Source organism: Equus przewalskii, unplaced genomic scaffold (genome assembly GCF_037783145.1).
Source record: "Equus przewalskii isolate Varuska unplaced genomic scaffold, EquPr2 contig_R1842, whole genome shotgun sequence".
NCBI classification, from domain to species: Eukaryota; Metazoa; Chordata; class Mammalia; order Perissodactyla; family Equidae; genus Equus; species Equus przewalskii.
The window spans coordinates 105746-126552 of NW_027228442.1; the positions used below are offsets into that span (position 1 = coordinate 105746).

Sequence of the window (20807 nt, forward strand, 5' to 3'; positions counted from 1 at the left end):
TGGTACAAAGATGAGTTTTAGATGATCCTAGTTTTGTTTTATGTCATCATAAGTCTAAATCAGATGAAAGCCCACAGAGATTCTGTGTGAATTTTACTTCCTGTTAGAATGCTTCTTTCTTTCCTTGTGGGAATCATAATGAAAGATGAGAGTAAAATTCAGAATGTGGATTAAATCAATTTTTCTATATTTGCATAATTCCCTTAAAATGCTTGAGATTAACAAATTCATAAAGTTCACTTTGAAGAGAGAAAGGGATAGAGAGAATGACACACAATCTCTCCCACTTTCACTCAAATTCTATACCCTTTAAGGAAAAGGGGAATAAACTTAAATAATACATGGCTTGATCTTCTTGACTAAAGCTTACTTATTTTATTTCTTTATTATTCAAATTAGTTCATAATTTGCATCACAAACATAATCAGAGTATCACAATTTTGAATTATATTTGTATTTTTTATAATAGAAATGAGCTAATATATTGGGACTTGTCCATTCGCTGGTTTAAACTGACATTGTGGAAAAATGGTCATACATTTTGTAGAAGTTTATTATATATATAACACATGTGAAAATGTAGAAATACAGTATGTTTTATGTTCTATGATAACATATAATATGAAACAATTAATTTTGCCCACAGTGTGAGGTGGATGGTGTTTCCAGATAGCTGGAGAGTTCAGGTAACATTTCAGTTAAGCTTTTAGAAAGAAGTAGATATTTGCCAGCTATACCAGTGCTCCAGGGTGAAATAATTTGTGAATGAAAGTCAAAGGCATGGCTAAGGAAAAGCAAAGAGTTTTCTGTAGAAAGAACATAGAGTCTTGGAATTCATGATGAGGATGTTTGGGAATAATGAAACACCATTGTGGCTTGAGAATACTAGCTTCTTATAGAGTTCTTTCTTTTCTACTCTTTATGACACTGTACAAGAAATCAGTACTTAGAACAAATAACCCATGAGCTAAGAATAGCCTGGCAGCTTTTGCCTATGCATGTATCCTTTCTGAACCAAAACCACTTCCCATTGTCAGTGTCCTCAAGGCCCCTTTCACATCTTTGTTTCTCAGAGTGTAGATAACGGGGTTTAAGAGTGGAGTGACTATGGTGTAGAAAAGAGAGACAAACTTTCCTTGGTTTTTGGAGCTGCTTTTGGCTGGCTGAAGGTACATGAAGATGATGGTCCCATAGAAAATGACGACAACAATCAGGTGGGAGGAACAAGTCCCAAAAGCTTTTGAGCGCCCTGCTGCTGATTTGATCCTCAGCACAGCTTGGGTTATAAAGCCATAGGAGGCTAAGATGAGTGACACAGGGATAATTAGAAAGACCACACTGGCCACAAAGAGTTCTACCTCATTGAAAGTTGTGTCCACACAGGCAAGTTTGACGAGCACTGGCACCTCACAGAAAATGTGGTCCAGTTTGCTGTGACCACAAAGAGGGAGCTGCACAGTAAGGGAGCACTGAATCAGGGAGGTGATGAGGCCACTGAGCCATGCTATACTGGCCAGGGATGCAGACAGCTGAGGATGCATAATGGTTGTGTAAAGCAGAGGCTGACAGACAGCAGCATAGCGGTCATAAGCCATAACTGCCAGAAGAATACACTCAGAGGAGCCCAAACCCGTGGCCACATAGAGCTGGGCCACACATCCACCATAGTTCATGGTCTTGTCTCTCTTACCCATGGTAACCAGCAACTGTGGGGCAACACTGGTAGTGAAGCAAATGTCCACACAAGAGAGGTTGCCGAGGAAAAAGTACATTGGTGTGTGGAGTTTGGGGTCCAGGAAAGACACCAAAATGATGGCTGTGTTCCCCAAAAGTTTTAAGATGTAGAAGAGCAAAATTATGACAAAAAGGATCCTCTCTAGCTGGGGCTGATCTGAAAATCCCAGGAGAAGAAATCCCTCTTCAGAGCTATTTTTGCTTTCCTCCATTGCCCTGCAGACTTCAATTCATAATATGATTGATATTCTGGAGAAAGAAAGTGATGAGGTGAACATTGGTAAGCTGTTATTGTTTCCAATGTGATTATTTCCCTTTACTAACATTCAGCCCTGTTGTAAAGACTGACAGCACTTTCCTCAGTGTGCATCCTTTGACAGGAAAGGCTCCTCCTTTGGTTTCCTTGAAGCAGATTTCATTCTTTCTAATGGCAACAGCTCCAGTGCAAACACCAGCACAAAGACCACTTGTTTACATCCGTCATCCAAGCAGCTATCATCTGCCCCTCGTTCTTCCTCAAGCAGAGACATGTCTGTAGATTTAATGATGTTCACTTGTAAGACTCTATCAGAGTGGGTTTGATACTCTGAGTAGAGTCTTCTAACACATATTTTTAAATTAAACAGTGGCAGATAGAGATAGAGTTGGCATTAGGAAAAATAACACAGACATCTGTGGAGAAAATATAGCTTAGAGGTTGGTAGTGATGGTACATCTTAGGCATGGGGAGAAGTCTGAAGTGGTGTGGCAGAGAAGGGAACTGCTGAAGAGGTGATCTTGAGTGGAGAGGATGGAGAGTAAGAGAGAATCAAATTGGCACCAATCTGATGGCCACTCAATGTTTTGGACGCTGGCATTAGCTTCACACAGTTTGAGCTGCTGATGTTTTTAAGTAAACGCCCAGAGAACAATCTTGCACACACATTATTCCATGGTTTCTTTTTCACTTCCCACCTTCTTCTCTTTACTTACCTCTTTTCCAGTTATTTTTCATATTTCTTGATTATTGTAGCTTAACTTACAAGTATTTAGGGATGACAGAGGAGTAGTTTATCTTGGCTTTCTCTTTTATAGACACTCCCACTTAAATGAAACTCAAGTATCAAAATATTAACTTTTGAAACAGTTTAATGCTGCTTATAGTCACCCAATTATTTATTATTTCCATTTTAAAATTTACTTTGAATACATTAAATTTTAGTATATAGTGTTTGAAAAATAAAAAACATACACAAATTTAAAAAATAACATTTACTTCTATATCCTCATCCAAGTATGCTCACTCCTAACTGCTTAGTGCACTAAGAGAAGCAACTTAGCGATGTTAAACAATCTACTTTCATCTCTGTATTCCTCACTTATCATCTCTACTTTAGCAATAATTCATGTGCCTACATTTATAATGGGTAAAAATATTAAGCTGGTGATCATCAAATTATAATATAATTTCTTAAAATAACCAAATATATATTTTTTAATTTTGATATCTTATCACACACTTGTAAACTTACTATATACACCAAAACTTGCTTTTTAGTATTATCCTATATGAAAAGCTAAAAAATTACCTTATTTTCCAAGACTGCACACATTTCTATCATGTTACAAACGTTACTTAATTGTTTCACTATATGTCATTAAAGTTGTTTACAGTTTATTACTATAAGGGATAAAATTACAAAAAAATGCATGCATTTACCTATATTTTGTTTTATTTAATTTAAATATTCCCAGAAATAGAATTAGCTGCTAAAATATATGAAAATGTATACTGTTTGCAAACATTACAGTTGTAGTACAATAAGTGCTCCTTCCTGGTGTGTTTGAATGCTACTCATTTTAACTTATCATGAGCAAATTAAATTTTATTATTTTTAGCCCCTAATATAATTTGTGAAATCATTGTTTTAATATTTATTTTAAGTTGAAGTTATTTGTTATTTGCATTTATTAAATTTTTCTTTACTTATTCTTATATTTTGCCTATTTTTCAATTGATATATTTGCATATTAAATTGATCCATTTATGAGCAAAGCCAGTGGCCTCTTCTTTTATTTTTATGCAAATATTTTATTTCAAGATATCATAACCAATATTCAAAAACTACTATCAAAGTGTAATTGCCTAACATCAAACCAAAATAAGATGCAGAATGTGTAAAATGAAATATATGTATATATTAGTATATATCTATAATTGTGTGTGTATATAAAATAACATTAAATCTACTTCAAAATAAATGAAAAAAATACTTAAAACAGAAGACTTACACATACTCAGCATACATGGTCAATGGACATCAGGACCAATGTATTTGCTACATGTCATAATCCACAGCAAAAATATATATTTCCTTGCAAAGGAGCAAGTCACAGAACACAAAGTGAAATCTACTCTAGCTTTGCTACTGCCAAGAGAAAATAAAAAATAAAATGATATTTTGGTTGTATTTATATTCATTAATAAAATGAAGATGATGAAATGTTAAACGTATATAGGCATATGGCTGTGATTTATTTGGCAGGGCCACTGACTGAGGTCCCATATATGATGAGGCCTCAAGCTATGACCCACATTCAGCTGAGACTGCAGGCTGGGATATGTGTTGAGTAAGGTCGCTGTCTCCTTTCTACAGTCATGTGGATTCACAGGCTTGGCTCAATGGATGAACTGGACCTAACTGATCATGGTGCCCAGTCTACAACTTTGTTCAGATATGGAGTCCAATCTATAGCCTCACTGAAAATAGAGTCCAGCCAGTGGCTGGAGAGTACCTCCTTGCCAGGAACCCAACCAAGGTTGACTGTAGAGCCCAGGCTGTGAATCCGTACAATAACAGGATTTAGTCAGCAGCATTGCCTCATCATAGAGCTCAGCCTGTAGCCTCATCCATTTGCAGAATCTAACTAGTGGCACTCCCTGGCTAGTGATCACAGCAGGAATCCCCGCCTGGCCAGGAGACCCAGTCAGTGGCCCCACATAAAAGCAAAGTTCAGCCAGCTGCTATGCCCTACTGCCAAGACCACTCAGAGAAGCCATTAGACTATAGAGTAAAGCCAGTGGCCCCACCCATACAGGGAGCCCAGACAGAGACCCCACCTGATCAAGGAGCCCAGCCAGTTGGACTGCCCTAGCGGAGCTCAGGCAGAGGTCCTACCTGATTGTAAAGTCCTGGCTCTAGTCTTGCACAACCAGAGACTTGGCAGAATTTCCCACCTCCTCATACATACTACAGGGTAGCATGGCTAAATACCAGATTTGAATGACTGATAAAATCTTTCTTTGTCAAAGTGGGCCTGTCAAGAATGGAAAAGATGATCACTTCCTCAAATGTGCAGAAACCAACATGAGGATACAAAGATCATGAAGACAATGGCAAACATGACACCACCAATGGAAACTAATAAAACTCCAATAACTGACTGTAAAGGAAGGGATATCTATGAACTGACTGACAAAGAACTAAGAATCATTCCTTTAAATAAGCTCAGAGAACTATAAGAAAACCCAGATAGACAACTAAATGAAATCAGGAAAAGAGTACATGAATGAAATGACATGTTCAGCAAAGAAAAACACACATAAAAATGCAAAGAAATCCTATAACTGTAGAATTCAATGGTTGACAGAAAATTCAATGGCAGGTTTCAACAACAAATTTGATCAAGAAGAAGAATGAATCAGTGAATTCAAAACCAAGTCATTTAAAATTATCCATTTATGGAAGTTAAAAGAAAAAAGAAGGATAAAGTGTGAACAAAACTCTACAGAATTTATATAACTCCATCAAGATACAGAATAGGAACATTACGGGAGTGTGAGAAGGGGGATAGAAAAAGTTTATCTAAGGAAAGAATAACTAAAAACTCCTAAATTTGAGTAGAGATATGGACATCCAAGTACATGAAGCTCAAAGATTCCCAGATTCACGAAAAAAGGGCTTCACTGAGACACAATGTAATCAAAATGTGAAAAGACAAAGATAAAATTTTGAAAGCAACAAGAGAAAAAAGAGACTCATCATATATAGGGGAACTCCCATAAGGGAATCAGTAGATTTTTCAGGGACCTTGCAGGTCAGGGAAGAATGGGAGGATACAGTCAATGTACTGAAAGAAACTCAACCAAGAATATTCAACCTGGTAAACTGTCCTTCAGAAATGAAGGAGAGATAAAAACACTCCTCCCCTCCTCCCAAAAAATGAAGGGAGTCCATTAGCATTAAAAATACACTACAAGAAAGGCTAACGAGAGTTCTTCAAGTCAAAATGAAAGGATGATAATTAACAACATAAAAGTATATGAACACATAAGGTCACTGGTAAAGGTAAATATATAGTGAAATTCAGAATTCTCTAATATTGTAATGGTGGTGTATAAGACACTTTTAACTTTAGTACAGAGTTAAACCATAAAGATATTAAACTAACTATAACTGTGATAATTTGATAATGGATACACAGTTTAGAAGATGTAAATTGTAACAATGATAACATCTAATGTGAGAGGGGAGAAGTAAAATTATAGACTTTTTGTATTTGATCAAAGTCAAATTGGAATCAGCTTAAAAGAGGACGTTACATCTATAAGATGTTTGATGTAAGTCTCATGACAATCAGAAAGGAAAAGTCCTTAGTAGACAAAAAAACATAAAGAGAAAAGAATTAAAGCATGTCACCACAAAAAGTGATAGAATAAAAATAAGACAGTAAGAGAGGAAGAAAGGAAGATGGGAAATACAAAACAATAAGAAAATTAAAAATGGCAATAGTAAGTCCTTACATATCAATAATAACATTAAACATAAGTTGACTAACTTCTCTTATCAAAGACATACAGGGCTGAATGGATAAGTGAAGAGCATAAAGCTGTATGCTGCCACATGAGACTCGCTTCAGCTTTAAGGACAGACACAGGCTGAGAGTGAAGGCATGGAAAAAGGTATTCCATGCAAATGATAACCAAAAGACGGCAGAGTGGCTACATTTATATCAGATAATATTGATTTATTTCAACAACTCACAAGAGATAATGAAGATCACTGTATAATAATAAACGGCATCAATTCAAGAGGATGAGTTGACAATAATTCTGTAAACATATACGACCCCACATTGGAGCAGCTATAAATATTAGGCAAATACTAGCAGATCTGAAGAGAGTAACATAACACTACAATAATACTACAGAACATCAACACCCCACTTTCAACAATAGATGGATCTTCCAGACAGAAAATGAGTAAGGAAACATTGGATTTAAGCTATACTTTAGGGCAAATGGACCTAACAGCAGACACATACAGGACATTCTATCCAATTGCAGCAGTACGTTCATTTCTTCTCAAGTGTACACAGAAAATTCTCCATGATAGATAATACAGCAGGCCACAAAAAAGTCTTAATAAAATCAGCAAAAGTGAAATAATGTAGGGTATGAATTCTGATCACAATAAAATAAATCTAGAATTCAATAACAGAAAGAAAATTGGAAAATTTACATACACGTGGGAATTAAACATTGCATTCCTGAACAACTGATTGGCCAAAGGAAAAATAAAAAGAGAAATAAAAAACTCTTGAGACAAATGAAAATGGAAACACAACACACCAATATGTATGGAATTCAGCAAAAGGATTTTTAAGAGGAAAGCCGTTGATTTGAATGAGAGGAAGAGGTCAAACAAGAGTGTTAGGCCTCAGATACTGAACGCTAGAATGACAACCAAAAAAAGTTGTGGTGTGAGTGTTACACTTAAGATGAAACTGTCCACATAGGAAATATTTGTAGGTTCTAGTTGAAAAGAGATATGGTAATAACACATTTCCCAATATTGGTCAGAAATTTAAATTTAAAGGTAAATTAATTTTCTCAAGTGACTAAACTTCATGTGGTTAATTTACTTAAACTTCCAAACAACCATTTTGAGGAATATACAGTACGTATTTCTTTATATTATTACAAATGTGATGTAGGCGCAGGCCTGGTGGTGTAGTGGTTAAGTTCGTGTGCTCCACTTCGGTGGCCTGGGGTTCTCAGGTTCAGATGCGGGGTGCAGACCTACACACTGCTCATCAAGCCACACCGTGGCAGTGCCCCACATAAAATAGAGGAAGATTGGCAAAGATGTTAGCTCAGGGCCAATCTTCCTCACCAACATTTTTTTTAAAAAAGCATTTTCAAAAAGTCCATCCTGTGCCAGGTACCGAGCCCAACCTGGGAGATGCCTAATCAAAATTACGTAAGACAAGAATGAAGCTTTAAATATTTTGCTACAACTAATAATTATATGAATAATGTCAAAGCTTTCTTTATAGTATAATAAGATTAGGCACAAAAGGAGCGGTTTTAGTATTGTGTTTCCTCTGATTTGTAGAGAATATTCATATCCAGTAAAATTAATCAATTGGTATAAAATCATGCCAGTTTCTGATATTCTTTATGTTTACCAAAGTCTGCTCCTTAAAAGCAAGTGATCATTGTGGTGCAATCTATTTGATGTAATACTACCTCATCATATTATTTGGAGGAAATTTGGAAGAGAAAATTACATTTTAATGCTTCAAAACCTACATGGTCATGAACATGGCTTGACTTGCATTGGAGATGGGTTGAGTTTAGGGATATATTTAAATTCCGCTATAATCTCTGGCAGTAATCAATCACCAAGTTTACCTCTAGATCTCGATACAACTTGTTCTTTCTAATGCAGGATTCTGTAATTTCTTCTTTAAACAATTACGAGTCACATAAATTCACATATTTTGGAATACCTGATATTGCGGGTGATCCCAGCATCTTCATAGATGATCCCTTTGGTTTTAGTACTTTGGTGTGATGCCATTTATAAATATTGGATAACACAGATGGGAAAAAATGAAGTTGCTAGGGAAAATAATGTAAAAGTGACGCTAGAGGGAGAAAAGGGAGCAGATTCACTCTTAGTAACATGCAAGAGTTTGGATTCTTGGCCACTTTCTCTATATAATTGCTTATTTGGGGATTAGGAGAGTAAAATCCACGGAGTAACCATAAACTCTACATTTTGAATCTAAAACAGTGAGTAAATCTGAAAGGAAATGGAGGAGAACAGGGTCTCCTCATGCAGACAACACACCTAGGTTTAGGGTGGCTCTTGTTTATACTGGTAACACCACCGGGACTGTGATCCCAACCCAGCAATTAGACTGGGAGAGATTCAGTGGAGATTTAGGGTCCAGAGATCACTTCTTCTGGGAAAAAATCTCACTATCCAATTGATCTGAATACTCACAATAGAATTCTAATGGACAGAACATATACAATTACAGTTATGTACGTGGATTTATTTTTTAGTGTTTAACAAAAAATAACTACATCTATTAATTTTTCCAACAAAATTTTGAAATTTGAAATTAAAAACTGAAATTTATTTATTAAAGAATAAAATATAAACAAAGAGTGGCACTTGGAATAAAATAAGGAAAATAAAGTTTAGATGAAGGAAAATATATTTCAAAAAAATCATATTAAGTCAGGATTTTAAAAGGGATGCTATTTATTTTGTCTGGGACTACGATATTTGCTTATTTTCTCTAAGTAGGTGAAAGACTTTTAGAAGTCTTTTTAAATATGGAATTAATGTAACTTTATAGAATAACTAGGTACAAATCATAGTCATGATTTCTGTGAGAATTCTAAATTTAAAAAAATAATCAGATGTATGGAGACTTTCTTGAAATGAGGATGAGCAATCATAGAGTTCTTTTTTATAGAATATTTTATTACAGTGATAAAATATATATAACATAAGATTTACCATTTTAACCACTTTTAATTGTACAGTTCAGTGGCATTAACTACACTCATATTGTTGTGCCACCATCACCACCATCCATCTCCAGACTTCATTTCTTCTGGCAAACTGAAATCACACCCACTAAACATTAGCACCCCATTACCCTCTCCTCCCGATCCCTAGCAACCACCATTTTACTTCCTGTTTCTATGAATTTAGCTGCTTTAAGTACCTCGTATAAGTGGGGTTATACAGTATGAGTCCCTTTGTGACTGCCTTGTCTCACTTAGCAAAATGTCCTCAAAGTTCATCATGCTGTAGCATGCATCCACCAAGCGCTTCTTACTTCTCATGTCAGAAGAAAGCCTTAGCCTTCATAACAGACGTGCAGAGCTAGACAACTTTCACCAGTGAGGGCCTTCTGAATGAGAGGGCCAAATACAAGGTGTCGTGTTTATGAAAACAGGAGCCTGATATGCTAGCAGGATCCAGAAAGACTGACAAAAAGAGCATGACACAAAGCTATGCAAGGCTCCCTTCTCACTGGGGCACCCTTGAAGTCCTCAATGCTGCCCCTCAGCAAATAGTGTGCCTCAGGCCACCTGGCATATCTGTAAAGTATGTTACAATAGGATTTCGCTGATGGTTCACTTTTTATATTTAATGTCTATTATCATAAAGCTTCAGAGAAATTAATGTAAATAAAAATGACTGGCCCAGAATGGCACTATGAGTAAATGTCAAATCAATGGCTACATTTAAGGAAATTTTACTGTCTCAATGATAGTACTAAATTGCAAGATAAAAATAGAACTTGCTCCATAAAATACAGCATTTACTATATATTTTGTAGCACATTTTTTACCTTGTCTCTGAACTTTATTTTCTTCAAGTTTTATTGAGATATAATTGGCATATAACATTGTGTAAATTTAAGGTGGGAAATGTAATGATTTGATATGTGTGCATATTGCAAAATTATTACCACAAGAGGGTTAGTTAACATCTCCATCACCTCACATATTTCTTATTTTTTGTGTTTGGTAAGAACATTTAAGATCTACTCTCTTAGCAACTTTCAGGTATATAATACAGCATTGTCAACTATAGTCACGATGCTATACATCACCCCCAGAACTTATTAATCTTATCACTGGAAGTTTGTAAACTTTTACAAATATCTCCCCGTTTCCCCCACCTGCATCCCATGGTAATCACTATTTACTCTGTTTCTATGAATTCAGCCTTTTTAGATTCCACATATAAGTGATATCATATAGTAGTTGTCTTTCTCTGTCTGACATTTCACTTAGCATGATGCTGCCAAGGTCCATCCATGTTGTCACAAATTGCAGAATTTCCTTATATCTCATGGCTGAGTAGTAATCCATTGTATATACTTATACCATATCTTTTTTATTCATATATCAATGGGCACTTAGGTTGTTTCATATCTTGACTATTGTGAATAATGTTGCGATAAATATAATAGTGCAGATATCTCTTGGATATATGATTTTTGTTTACTTTGGATGTATACCCAGAAGTGGGATTATTGGATCATATACTAATTCTATTTTTAATTTTTCGAGGAATCTCTATACTATTTTCCATAATTTCTCCACCAATTGAGATTCCCCCCAACAGTACACAAGGGTTCCCTTTTCTACACATCCTTGCCATGTCTTGTGATCTCTTGTCTTCTTGACGATAGCCATTCTAACAGATGTTGAGGTGCTGTTGTTTTAACTTGCATTTCCCTGCTATTGGTGATGGAGAGCACCTTTTCATGTACCTATTGCTGTTTGTATGTCTTCTTTGGAATAATGTCGATTCAATTCTCTGCCCGTTTTTTAAATTAGATTATTTATTTATTTATTATTGAGTTCTATGAGTTCTTTATATATTTTGGATATTAACCCCATGTCAGATATATGATTTTTAAATATTTTCTCCCATTTCATAGATTGCCTTTTTATTTTGTTGATCATTACCTATGTTGTGCAAAAGTGATTTTAATTTGATGTACTCCCACTTGTTTATTTTTGCTTTTGTTGCCTTTGCTTTTGGTGTCACATCCAAAAATCAATGGCAAGACTGATGTTAAGGAGCTTATCCCCTATATTTTCTTTTAGGAGCTTTATGGCTTCAAGTCTTATGTTCAACTCTTTAACCCATTTTGAGTTGATTTTTGTGCATGGTTTAAGATAGTGGTCTATTTTTATTAATTTCCATGTGACTGTCCAGTTTTTCCAAATCCATTTATGGAAGAGACTGTTCTTTTCCTATTGTATATTCTTGGCTCTTTTGCCATAAATTTATTCAACAAATATTTCTGGGATTTCTATTTTGTTCCATTAATCTACAACTGTTTTTATGCCATGACTATATTGTTTCGATTACTATAGCTTTGTAATATATTTTGAAATCAGAAAGAGTGATGCCTCCAGTTTTTTTCTTCTTTCTTAAGATTGCTGTAGCTACTTAGGGTCTTTCCTGGTTACATACATGTTTTAGGATTGTTTTTCTATTTCTTGGAAAAAAGCCATTGGACTTTGGTAGGGATTGGATTTAATCTATATAGTTCTTGGTAGTATGGACATTTTAAAAATATTGATTCTTCCAATCTGTGGGCATGGAATATCATTCCATTTATTTGTGTCTTCTTTAATTTATTTTATCATTGTCTTATAATTTTCAGTATATACATATCTTTCAGCTCATTTGTTCAATTTATAGCTATTTTATTATTTTTGATGCTATCATAAGTGGGACTGTTTTCCTAACTTGTCTTTCTAATAGTTGACTGTGTATATGAACACAACTGATTTGTGTATATTGATTTTATATACTGAAAATTTACATAACTTGTTTGGTAATTCTGTTTTTTGGGAGGGCTGGTTTTAGGGTCTTCTCTATATAGTATCATGTCATCTGCAAATAGAGAAAATTTTATTTATTCCTTTCTGTTTAGGATGTATTTTATTTATTTTTTATTGCCTAATTTCTCTGGCTAGGACTTTCAATACTGTGTTGAATAAAGCTGTTGAGAGTGGGTATCCTTCTCTTGTTCCTGATGTTAGAACAAAAGCTTCAAGCCTTTCACCATTGAGTACGATATTAGCTGGTGGCTTGTCATATCTGGCCTATATTATGTTGAAGCATGTTCTCTTTATACCCAGTTTGTTGAAAATTTTTATTATGAGAAGAATTTGAATTTTGTCAAATGCTTTTTCTGTGTCTATTAGATAATCATGTGATTTTTATCTTGCATTCTATTAATGTGGCGTATCACAATTGTTGATTTGCATGCGTCTAACCATTCTTGTCTCCCAGGGATAAATCCCAATTCATCATGGTGACTATTATTTTTAATGTGCTGTTGAAATTGGTTCACTAATATTTTATTGAGAATTTTTGTATCTCTATTTATCAGGAATATTTATCTATAGTTTTCTTGTAATGTTTTCATCTAGTTTTGGTATAATTCAGATGTTGCTGTTGTCAAATAATTTTGGAATTGTACCATTCTATTCTGTTTCTGGAAGAGTTTGAGAAGGATTAATATTAATTCTTCTTTAAATATTTGGGAGAATTCACCAGTGAAGCAATATGGTCCTGGACTTTTTGTTCGTTGAGAAGTTTTGATTACTGATTCAATACCTTACTTATAATTGGCCTGTTCAGATTTTCTATTTCTCCATTATTCAGTCTTGGTAGGTTGTATGTTTCTAGGAATTTATCCATTTCTTCCAGGTTCTTCAATGTTTTGGTGTATTATTATTCATAGTAGTTTCTTGTGATCCTTTTTATTTGTGTGGTATCAGTTGTAATATCTCCTTTTTCATTGATAAGTTTATTTATTTGATTCATATATCCTTTTTTGCTTGGTTGTTCCAGCTAATGGATTATCTATTTCAATTACATTTTTAAAAACTAGCTCTTAGTTTCATTGATCTTTCAAAAGATTTTTAAAAACTTCCCCTGAGAATACCTTATTTGACGCAATGATTGTTAAGGAGTATGTAGTTCAATTATCATATATTTGTGAATATTCCAGTTTTTCTCCTATTAATTATTTCTAGTTTTATACCATGTGGTCAGAAATGATACTTGGCACAATTTCAGTCTTCCAAACTTCCTAAAATGTATTTTGTGAACTAAAATATGATTTATCCTGGCAATTTTCCTTGTGCACTTGACAAGAATGCATATTCTGCTGCTGTTGGATGGCATGTTCTGTATATGTCTAGAGGGTCTTTTTGCTTAAAGGATAGCTCATGTCCAATGTCCCCTTATAGATATCTGTCTGGATGATCTACCAATTGTTGAAAGTGTGATTTTGAATTCCCTACTATTATTTTTATCTATTTTTCCTTCAGATCTCTTTGTAGTTCTTAATATATTTTAGTGGTCAGATTTAGTGCATATATATTTATGACTATTTTATCCCCTTTATAAACTGATCTCTTTATCATTATATAATGCCCTTCTTTGTCTCTTTTCACAGTTTTTTGTTGAAAGCCTACATTGTCCAATAAAAGTTTGCTACCTCTGCTCTCTTTTGGTTATCACTTCCGTGGAATATCTTCTTCCTTCCCTTCACTCTGCACCTTGTGTGTTTTACTAATAAAGTCTTATAAAGACTTACTAAAAATGTCTTATAAATTGCTTTCTTGCTGTTTTGTAGTCACTTTACTCCTTTCCTTGTCTCTTGCTGTCTTCCTTGTGAATTGATGATTTTCTATAGTAGTTTGATTTCTTTCTCCTTCCTTTTTTTGTAACTACTGTAGGTTTTTACTTCGTGGTTACTAAGGAGCTTACAGAAAATACTTATAAGTTTCTATTTTACACTAACTTCATTCACTTACAAAAACGCTACCCTTTTACTCCTCCCTCTCTTATGTTTTTGGTTTCACAATTTCTTTCTTTTTATATTGCAAATTCATGAACACATTATTATAGCAATAGTATTTTTACTAAATTTTTTAAGCTTTTATTCTATAATTAAGTGGTTAACACAACACCATATTAGAGCATCAGCACATTTGAGCATTCTTATTTTGACTATATTTTTACCTTTAGCAATGTGTTGTGTATTTTCACGTTTTTATGTTACTAATCAATGTCTTCTCATTTTTGCTTGAGGAATTCTCCCCAGCCTTTTTTTCTAAGGCAATTCTAGTGGTGTTGAACTCCCTTAGCCTTTGTTTGTTATGGAAACTCTTTAACTTGCTTTCATTTCTGAAGGTGGATTTTTCTAGACAAAGTATTCTTAGTTGGCAGTTTTCTTTTTTTCAGCGTTTTTAATCTACCATCCTTTTCTCTCCTGATCTGCAAGGTCTCTGCTGAGAAATCTGCTGATGGCCTCATGGAGTTTCCCTTCTGTGAGAGTTGTTTTTTTTTTCTATAAATGCTTTTAAAATTCTCTCTTTGTCTTTTATTTTAGACAGTTTATAAATGTGTCTGGAGAAGATCACTTTGGATTTAAGTTTTGGTGTAACCAATTAACTACATCAACTTGGGTGTCTAAATCTCTGCCTAGATTTTGGAATTTTTCGTCGCTTTTTCCTTTAAAAAGCTTTCTGTCATCTTCTCCTTCTCTTCTCTTACTGGAACTCCAATGATTTTCAAATGTTTGTTTTAATGATATCTCATAATTTTTGTTGTCTTTCTTCATTGTTTTTTTCTTTTTTCTCTTCTGACTGGATAATTCCAAATTTCTTGTCTTCTGCTACACAGATTCTTTCTTCTTCTTGATTTATTCTCATGTTGATGCTCTCTAGTGCATTTTTACTGCAATCTTTGTATTTTTAGCTCTAGAATTTCATTTTTTTAAATTTTTATGACTTTTATCCATTGGCTAAACTTCTTATTTTGTGTATGGTTTTCCTGATTATTGAATCTTTTGTGTGTTTTCTTGCAGTTCATTAGACTTCCTTACAACAGCTATTTTTTTTTTTTTCAGGAAGATTAGCCCTGAGCTAACTACTGCCAATCCTCCTCTTTTTGCTGAGGAAGACTGGCCCTGAGCTAACATCCATGCCCATCTTCTTCTACTTTATAAGTGGGGCACCTGCCACAGCATGGCTTTTGCCAAGCGGTGCCATGTCCGCACCTGGGATCCGAACCGGCAAATCCTGGGCCACCAAGAAGCAGAATGCGTGAATTTAACTGCTGCGCCACAAGGCTGACCCCACAACAGCTATTTTGACTTCTTTGTTGGGTATGTCACAGTTTTCCATATCTTTGGATTTGGCTTCTGGAAAATCATTGTGTTCTTTCGGTGGTGTCATCTTTCCTTGATTTTTCTTTTTCCTTGAAGTCTTGTATTTCTTTGTTTGCATAGGAATTAAAAGCAATCTCCTCCAGTCTTTACCGACTTGGAGAGGGAAATACCTTCTGTTTTCCCTGCTAGTGATTCTGATGCATTCTAGACTTTTCCTATTAGTCATTGGTTCTACACTTCTTGCTCCAACTTGTGGCAAATTTCTTAAGCTTGTATGCCTCCTCTGAATCCTGCAAATCCAGGCCAGGTGCTGACAGCCTCTCTTAGGCTTTCCCTAGGGTGGTGCTGAATGCTTGAATTTGTGCTTTCTCCCAAGCCTAGAGAACTGAGGAGGCTTTCTATGTGTATTCACTAGGCATCTGCAAAAGCTCACTCTCAGCACTGTTGGGAGTGCTCACAAGGAGCCAGCCATAGGGTCGGAGTATGTGTCAGTGAAGCATGTGGAGCCCTGGGGTGCCTGTGGGCCATTTGGGGAAATCCAATGTGACACATCTACAGTGGTAAATAGGTGGGCCTCCCAATGGATCTGAGATGCAGTCAGTGGGATCAGTGCATCCCTTTGATACATTCCATCCTGAGCCCTGTCTGCTGTTTTCCCAGCTGCTCACCACCCCCCAGTCATGCAGATCATGCTTCAGTAGTCTGGGTGGGATGAGAGAGAAATGCATTAGTTTGGAAGCATCTTACATAGCTGGAGAAGTCAGCTGCCCACTCACATATTCTCACTTCCTCTTGCACGAGAAATTATGAGCCAAGAAGTGTTCTCTTGGCACTGAACTATGCTGCTTTGGGGCAGGTCGATGTGAATAGAGTTAATCTTACTCTTTTCCATGCATACAATCATGTTTTTTCTTTCTTTTTTTTTTTCGCTTCAACAGTGTGCTTGAACTTTTGTGCTGGATTCTTGTACTTACAACAAGGTTCTCTTATCTGTAGATTATTGCCTAAATAGGTGTTCTCCAGGGGCTCCTGGTTGGTGGTCAAGATGGACTTGAGCTGGTTCAGTGTCCACCACGAGAAGCAGGGTTTGTATGCCTGTTATCTGACACATAGGTGGGTGAGAGTCCTCTTGGGTCCCTTGACATATGGTGCTGGTGACAGAACCAAAGATAAACATGGCTGTAGCCAAGTCCTCAGGGGCTTGGAGTTGTTTCTGGATCTCCAGCCGGGAACACAGAAAGTGAGCCAGGTGCCTAGTTGCAGGCCTGTCTTCTCAAAGTGGTTCTTCTCAGTTTTGGGGTCCACCAGGCTTAAAATTTCATACCTGGATCCCAAAGCTGCTACAAAGGCACCTTTGTCCATTGATGGATTCTAAATTATTGTTGTTAAGGTAAGGGGTATGAGAAAGGGAAACTTTTTCAGCCATCTTGCTTGATTCTCACGTGGAGTTATTGATCTAGGTATTAGTTTAGATTCAAATCATCTAAATTAGGATCTTCACCTTAAACAGGAGGAACTAGAGCTCAGAGAAGCTGTGTAGGTTAAAAAAGGTCATAGCTCACAAGAGAGACAGGAGTAGAGCTTACACTTCAACTCAGAGACACAAATTCTTATGTCTAAGTTATATAGACCTAAAGAGACAGAAAAGCCAATTAGCAAGCAGAATATCACACAAATGAGTGGTATAGGTAAGACAAAAAATTCTCATATGAGAAAGAGGTTCAGTATAACTGAAAATACAGGTACAGTTTTATTTAATGAAATAGAGAAGGATTGTCTTATTCATTGACCTTTATCCAAAACATATATTCAACTTATTTTCAAATTTTCATTAACACAGATGAATGCTGAAATGCCACAATCACAGTTAAATAACAAGAACTGTGTTTGGGCAAGGCAATAAATTGAATTATTGTTTCTTAAGTAAATGACCAATGGTTGGAAATGACCAATATTAAATATTTTCCAGTAGTATGTTCCAAATACCAGTATATTAAGCTAAGTTTAATGGACTAACTACCATCTGACAAGTACAGAGAGAGTCAACATCACCGTCTCTAAATTCATAGGATTTACCATGTGATGAAAAAATTCATATTAGTTGAATAATAGCATAGTTTATTAATAAAATTTTGATTAATTTTCAAAGGATACAAATAGCTATTGTATCAAATAATAGGGAGATCTAACACAGTATTTGGCATAAGGCAACTTTCTTTATGGAATAGATGTTTAAGATTGAAATAGAGGATTAACCTGAGCTGTCCAGGAGAGGAGTTGAGGGAAGATTTCTGGAGACCATGAGGGCATTTATGTTGAGTACATGTAGGTTTGGGTTCTAAAGAAATATCAAAGCAAGAGAAACTCCACAAGGAAAGCATGTATAAAAATGTACAATTTATAGATCTCTCCCAATTAGCTGATATGTTCTGGAAAGTCAGAGAATCATAATTATCAAGAAAAGGAAGAAAAATTAAAAATAACATGCTCATCCTTTATCTAAAGCAATATTAAGGTTATTGTATTAATTGATATCATAATATTATACCTCTCAACTCTGTTGAACCTAGTCATGGCTATGTGAAGTGTCTTGGCCCATGGAGAAGAAGCAGGATTAGTATGCAGACCTTCCAAGAAGAAGAATGAGAGCCATCCTGTAGTTCAGTATTCTTTTTTTCCTCTCTCTACCTACAACCAACAACATTCTGGAGAAAAGTTCTTCCTAAAATATAGATGATATGGAAAAGAGCCAGAACTAACTTGCAGTGGACATGAACTGTGAGCAAGAAGTCAACATTTGCTTTTATAAACTTCTACAGTTTTGACAATGCTTTCTTTTAACGTATCATAGCTACACATATTTTAATTGATATAAATGATACAAATTTCATCATTTTCCTAGCCCAAGCCCTACTCTCAAGATGCATTGCTTCTCTTAATAATAACAATGTCTGCAATTTGTAGTTTTAGGAAAACAAAAGGACCAATAGAAAAAAAAACGGCTTTTGTTGATTACATATGTACCTTAGTTTATGCCATTGGTGTCACTCATGTAAATGTATTTAAATTTAATCTTACAATATTCTATCCCAAAATACTCCATTCTAGTCTAGTTCAACTTAAACTACTAGACTACAATCTATTAAACAGACCTTGAGTAGATGGTTACATAGTTATTTACACTTATACTAGTGGAAGAGAAAAATTGAAATAAGCATTAAATGAAATATGAATTTTAAAACTTTGCAATGCAAAAGAATTATTGTATGAGAGATTCTTTGTAAAGTATAGTGTAAACAAAAGCCATATCAAATTATCCATATACATTTCCTTGAAAGACCAACCAATTACAATGCAACTGATTCATTACATTATGCTTCTCTTACCTGATTTATTAGCAGATAAGTGGAATTTGGAAAGAAGAACCCTAACATAAGTGGGCTTAGAGAAAAAGGATAAAAAGCAAAGATTGAAAGCATGCTATGGGTGAGTTTGAATATTTTTTGAAAGAAGAATTTGCATGGGAGTGTTGGAAATCTAATTGTATATCCAAAGAGTATATGAGTGAGCAATTGTACAGTTATATGAATAACATTTGAAGTGGCATGGGGTTCGGGGTTTGGAGAGAGATAAATTACCTAGGATTAAGAAGAAATATAACAATTTTAACAGTTAATCTTGGTGATTTAGTATAACAATGGATGAGCAAAAAGAACACAATTGGTTTATATTTGTTTGAAAAGACTTCACTGTGTTGAGAAGATAATATAGGATAGTGAAAGAAACATTAATAAGACAGTGTTTAAGATACTGTAATAATCAAGATAAAAACAGGCTTGTCTTTACTAAGGAGAGAAGGACTGAAGCTGACGAGAAAGGATCAAATTTCAGTACAATTTGAGCTGATAAGACTTGCTGATGGGTGGAATTTATACAAAGAAAAGAGTCAAAATTAACTTCAACAGTTTTTCCTTTGAAATTTCTGAGATAAGAAAACTATTTGAGAAGCACAAAATAATCTTTCTGGAGGGATGGAGAGATGAGAATATTGTTTTGCACTATTTGGCTTTAGAAAATGTTCAGACTTCTAAGTGTCAATACCAAGTAGGTACTAGTATGTATGAGTCAAATTTAGGGATGAACTCTGAACTAGAGATATTTACAACTGAGAATTACCTGTCTATAGAGGCTAGGTAAAGCAATGTGAGTGAATAAAAGAGAAGAGAAGAAAAGAGAATATTCCCATTCTGAAAAGGATTTTTCATTAAAGGGTGAAAACATGGTAGTACAGAGAGAGAAAGGAGTATTGCTGAAGTGAGATCCTTGCTGTTAAGACTGAAACTGTATCTAGTGCACAAGAGTAGGGTTGTGGCTCTGACAAAAGTGCAGACAGTTCCTTTATTGTAAAAAGAGAATAGATAGAACACATAGGCACAGATGCAAATGGTGGGTACTAGGAAATCTGAACATCTCTTCTTGAGAGAACTTCAAACATTTCTCAGACAAGTAGGATTAAGGTCAATAGCTCACAATGAAGATGGAGAAAATTGTTTTGAACGTTTGAGAAGAGGTAATTCAGTATGAAAAGTCATTTAAAATACAGGAACAGGAAATGGACCTGAGAACGTAGTATGATTCCTGGGGAGTGTGGAAGGCACTCCTGATGTTAGCGAGCACAATTATACAGGGAAACAGTAGCCAACATTGTATTTTTTCCTCCAACAGTAAGATCTATAGGTGCTGGTATGGAGTGTGTTAAGAGCTGTGTTTAACCAGTCTGTGATTCAGAAAAGCAAATACAATGAAGAATAAGGGGGAAGGGAGCTGGGGGCTATAAGCCCTCAAGTAATGACAGAAAATGGAATTTAATCTGGATCAAGGGAGACTGAGAGTGTGTTTGAAAGACAGTGATAAAGTGTTAAGACAAATGAAATTGAATACATAAGTGAGAGTTAACACATTTTCGACTTGGAATGTGAAGTTACATCCATCTCATTGGCATTAAATTTCCCCATAGTCACCACTGGCTTCTTTCAGCAAACAAATATGACTCTCTCCCTGTGGGA

At 35.2% G+C, this 20807-nt stretch overlaps 1 protein-coding gene across 1 annotated transcript; it reads right to left on the reverse strand.

Annotated features, from left to right (window-relative positions):
- Window positions 1-992: 992 nt before the first annotated feature.
- Window positions 993-1952, reverse strand: LOC103543699 (olfactory receptor 2G6). The gene has a single exon (XM_008510564.2). It carries the CDS (start codon window positions 1944-1946, stop codon window positions 993-995), a length of 954 nt encoding a protein of 317 aa, XP_008508786.2. The 5' UTR covers window positions 1947-1952.
- Between the last annotated feature and the right edge of the window lie 18855 nt (window positions 1953-20807).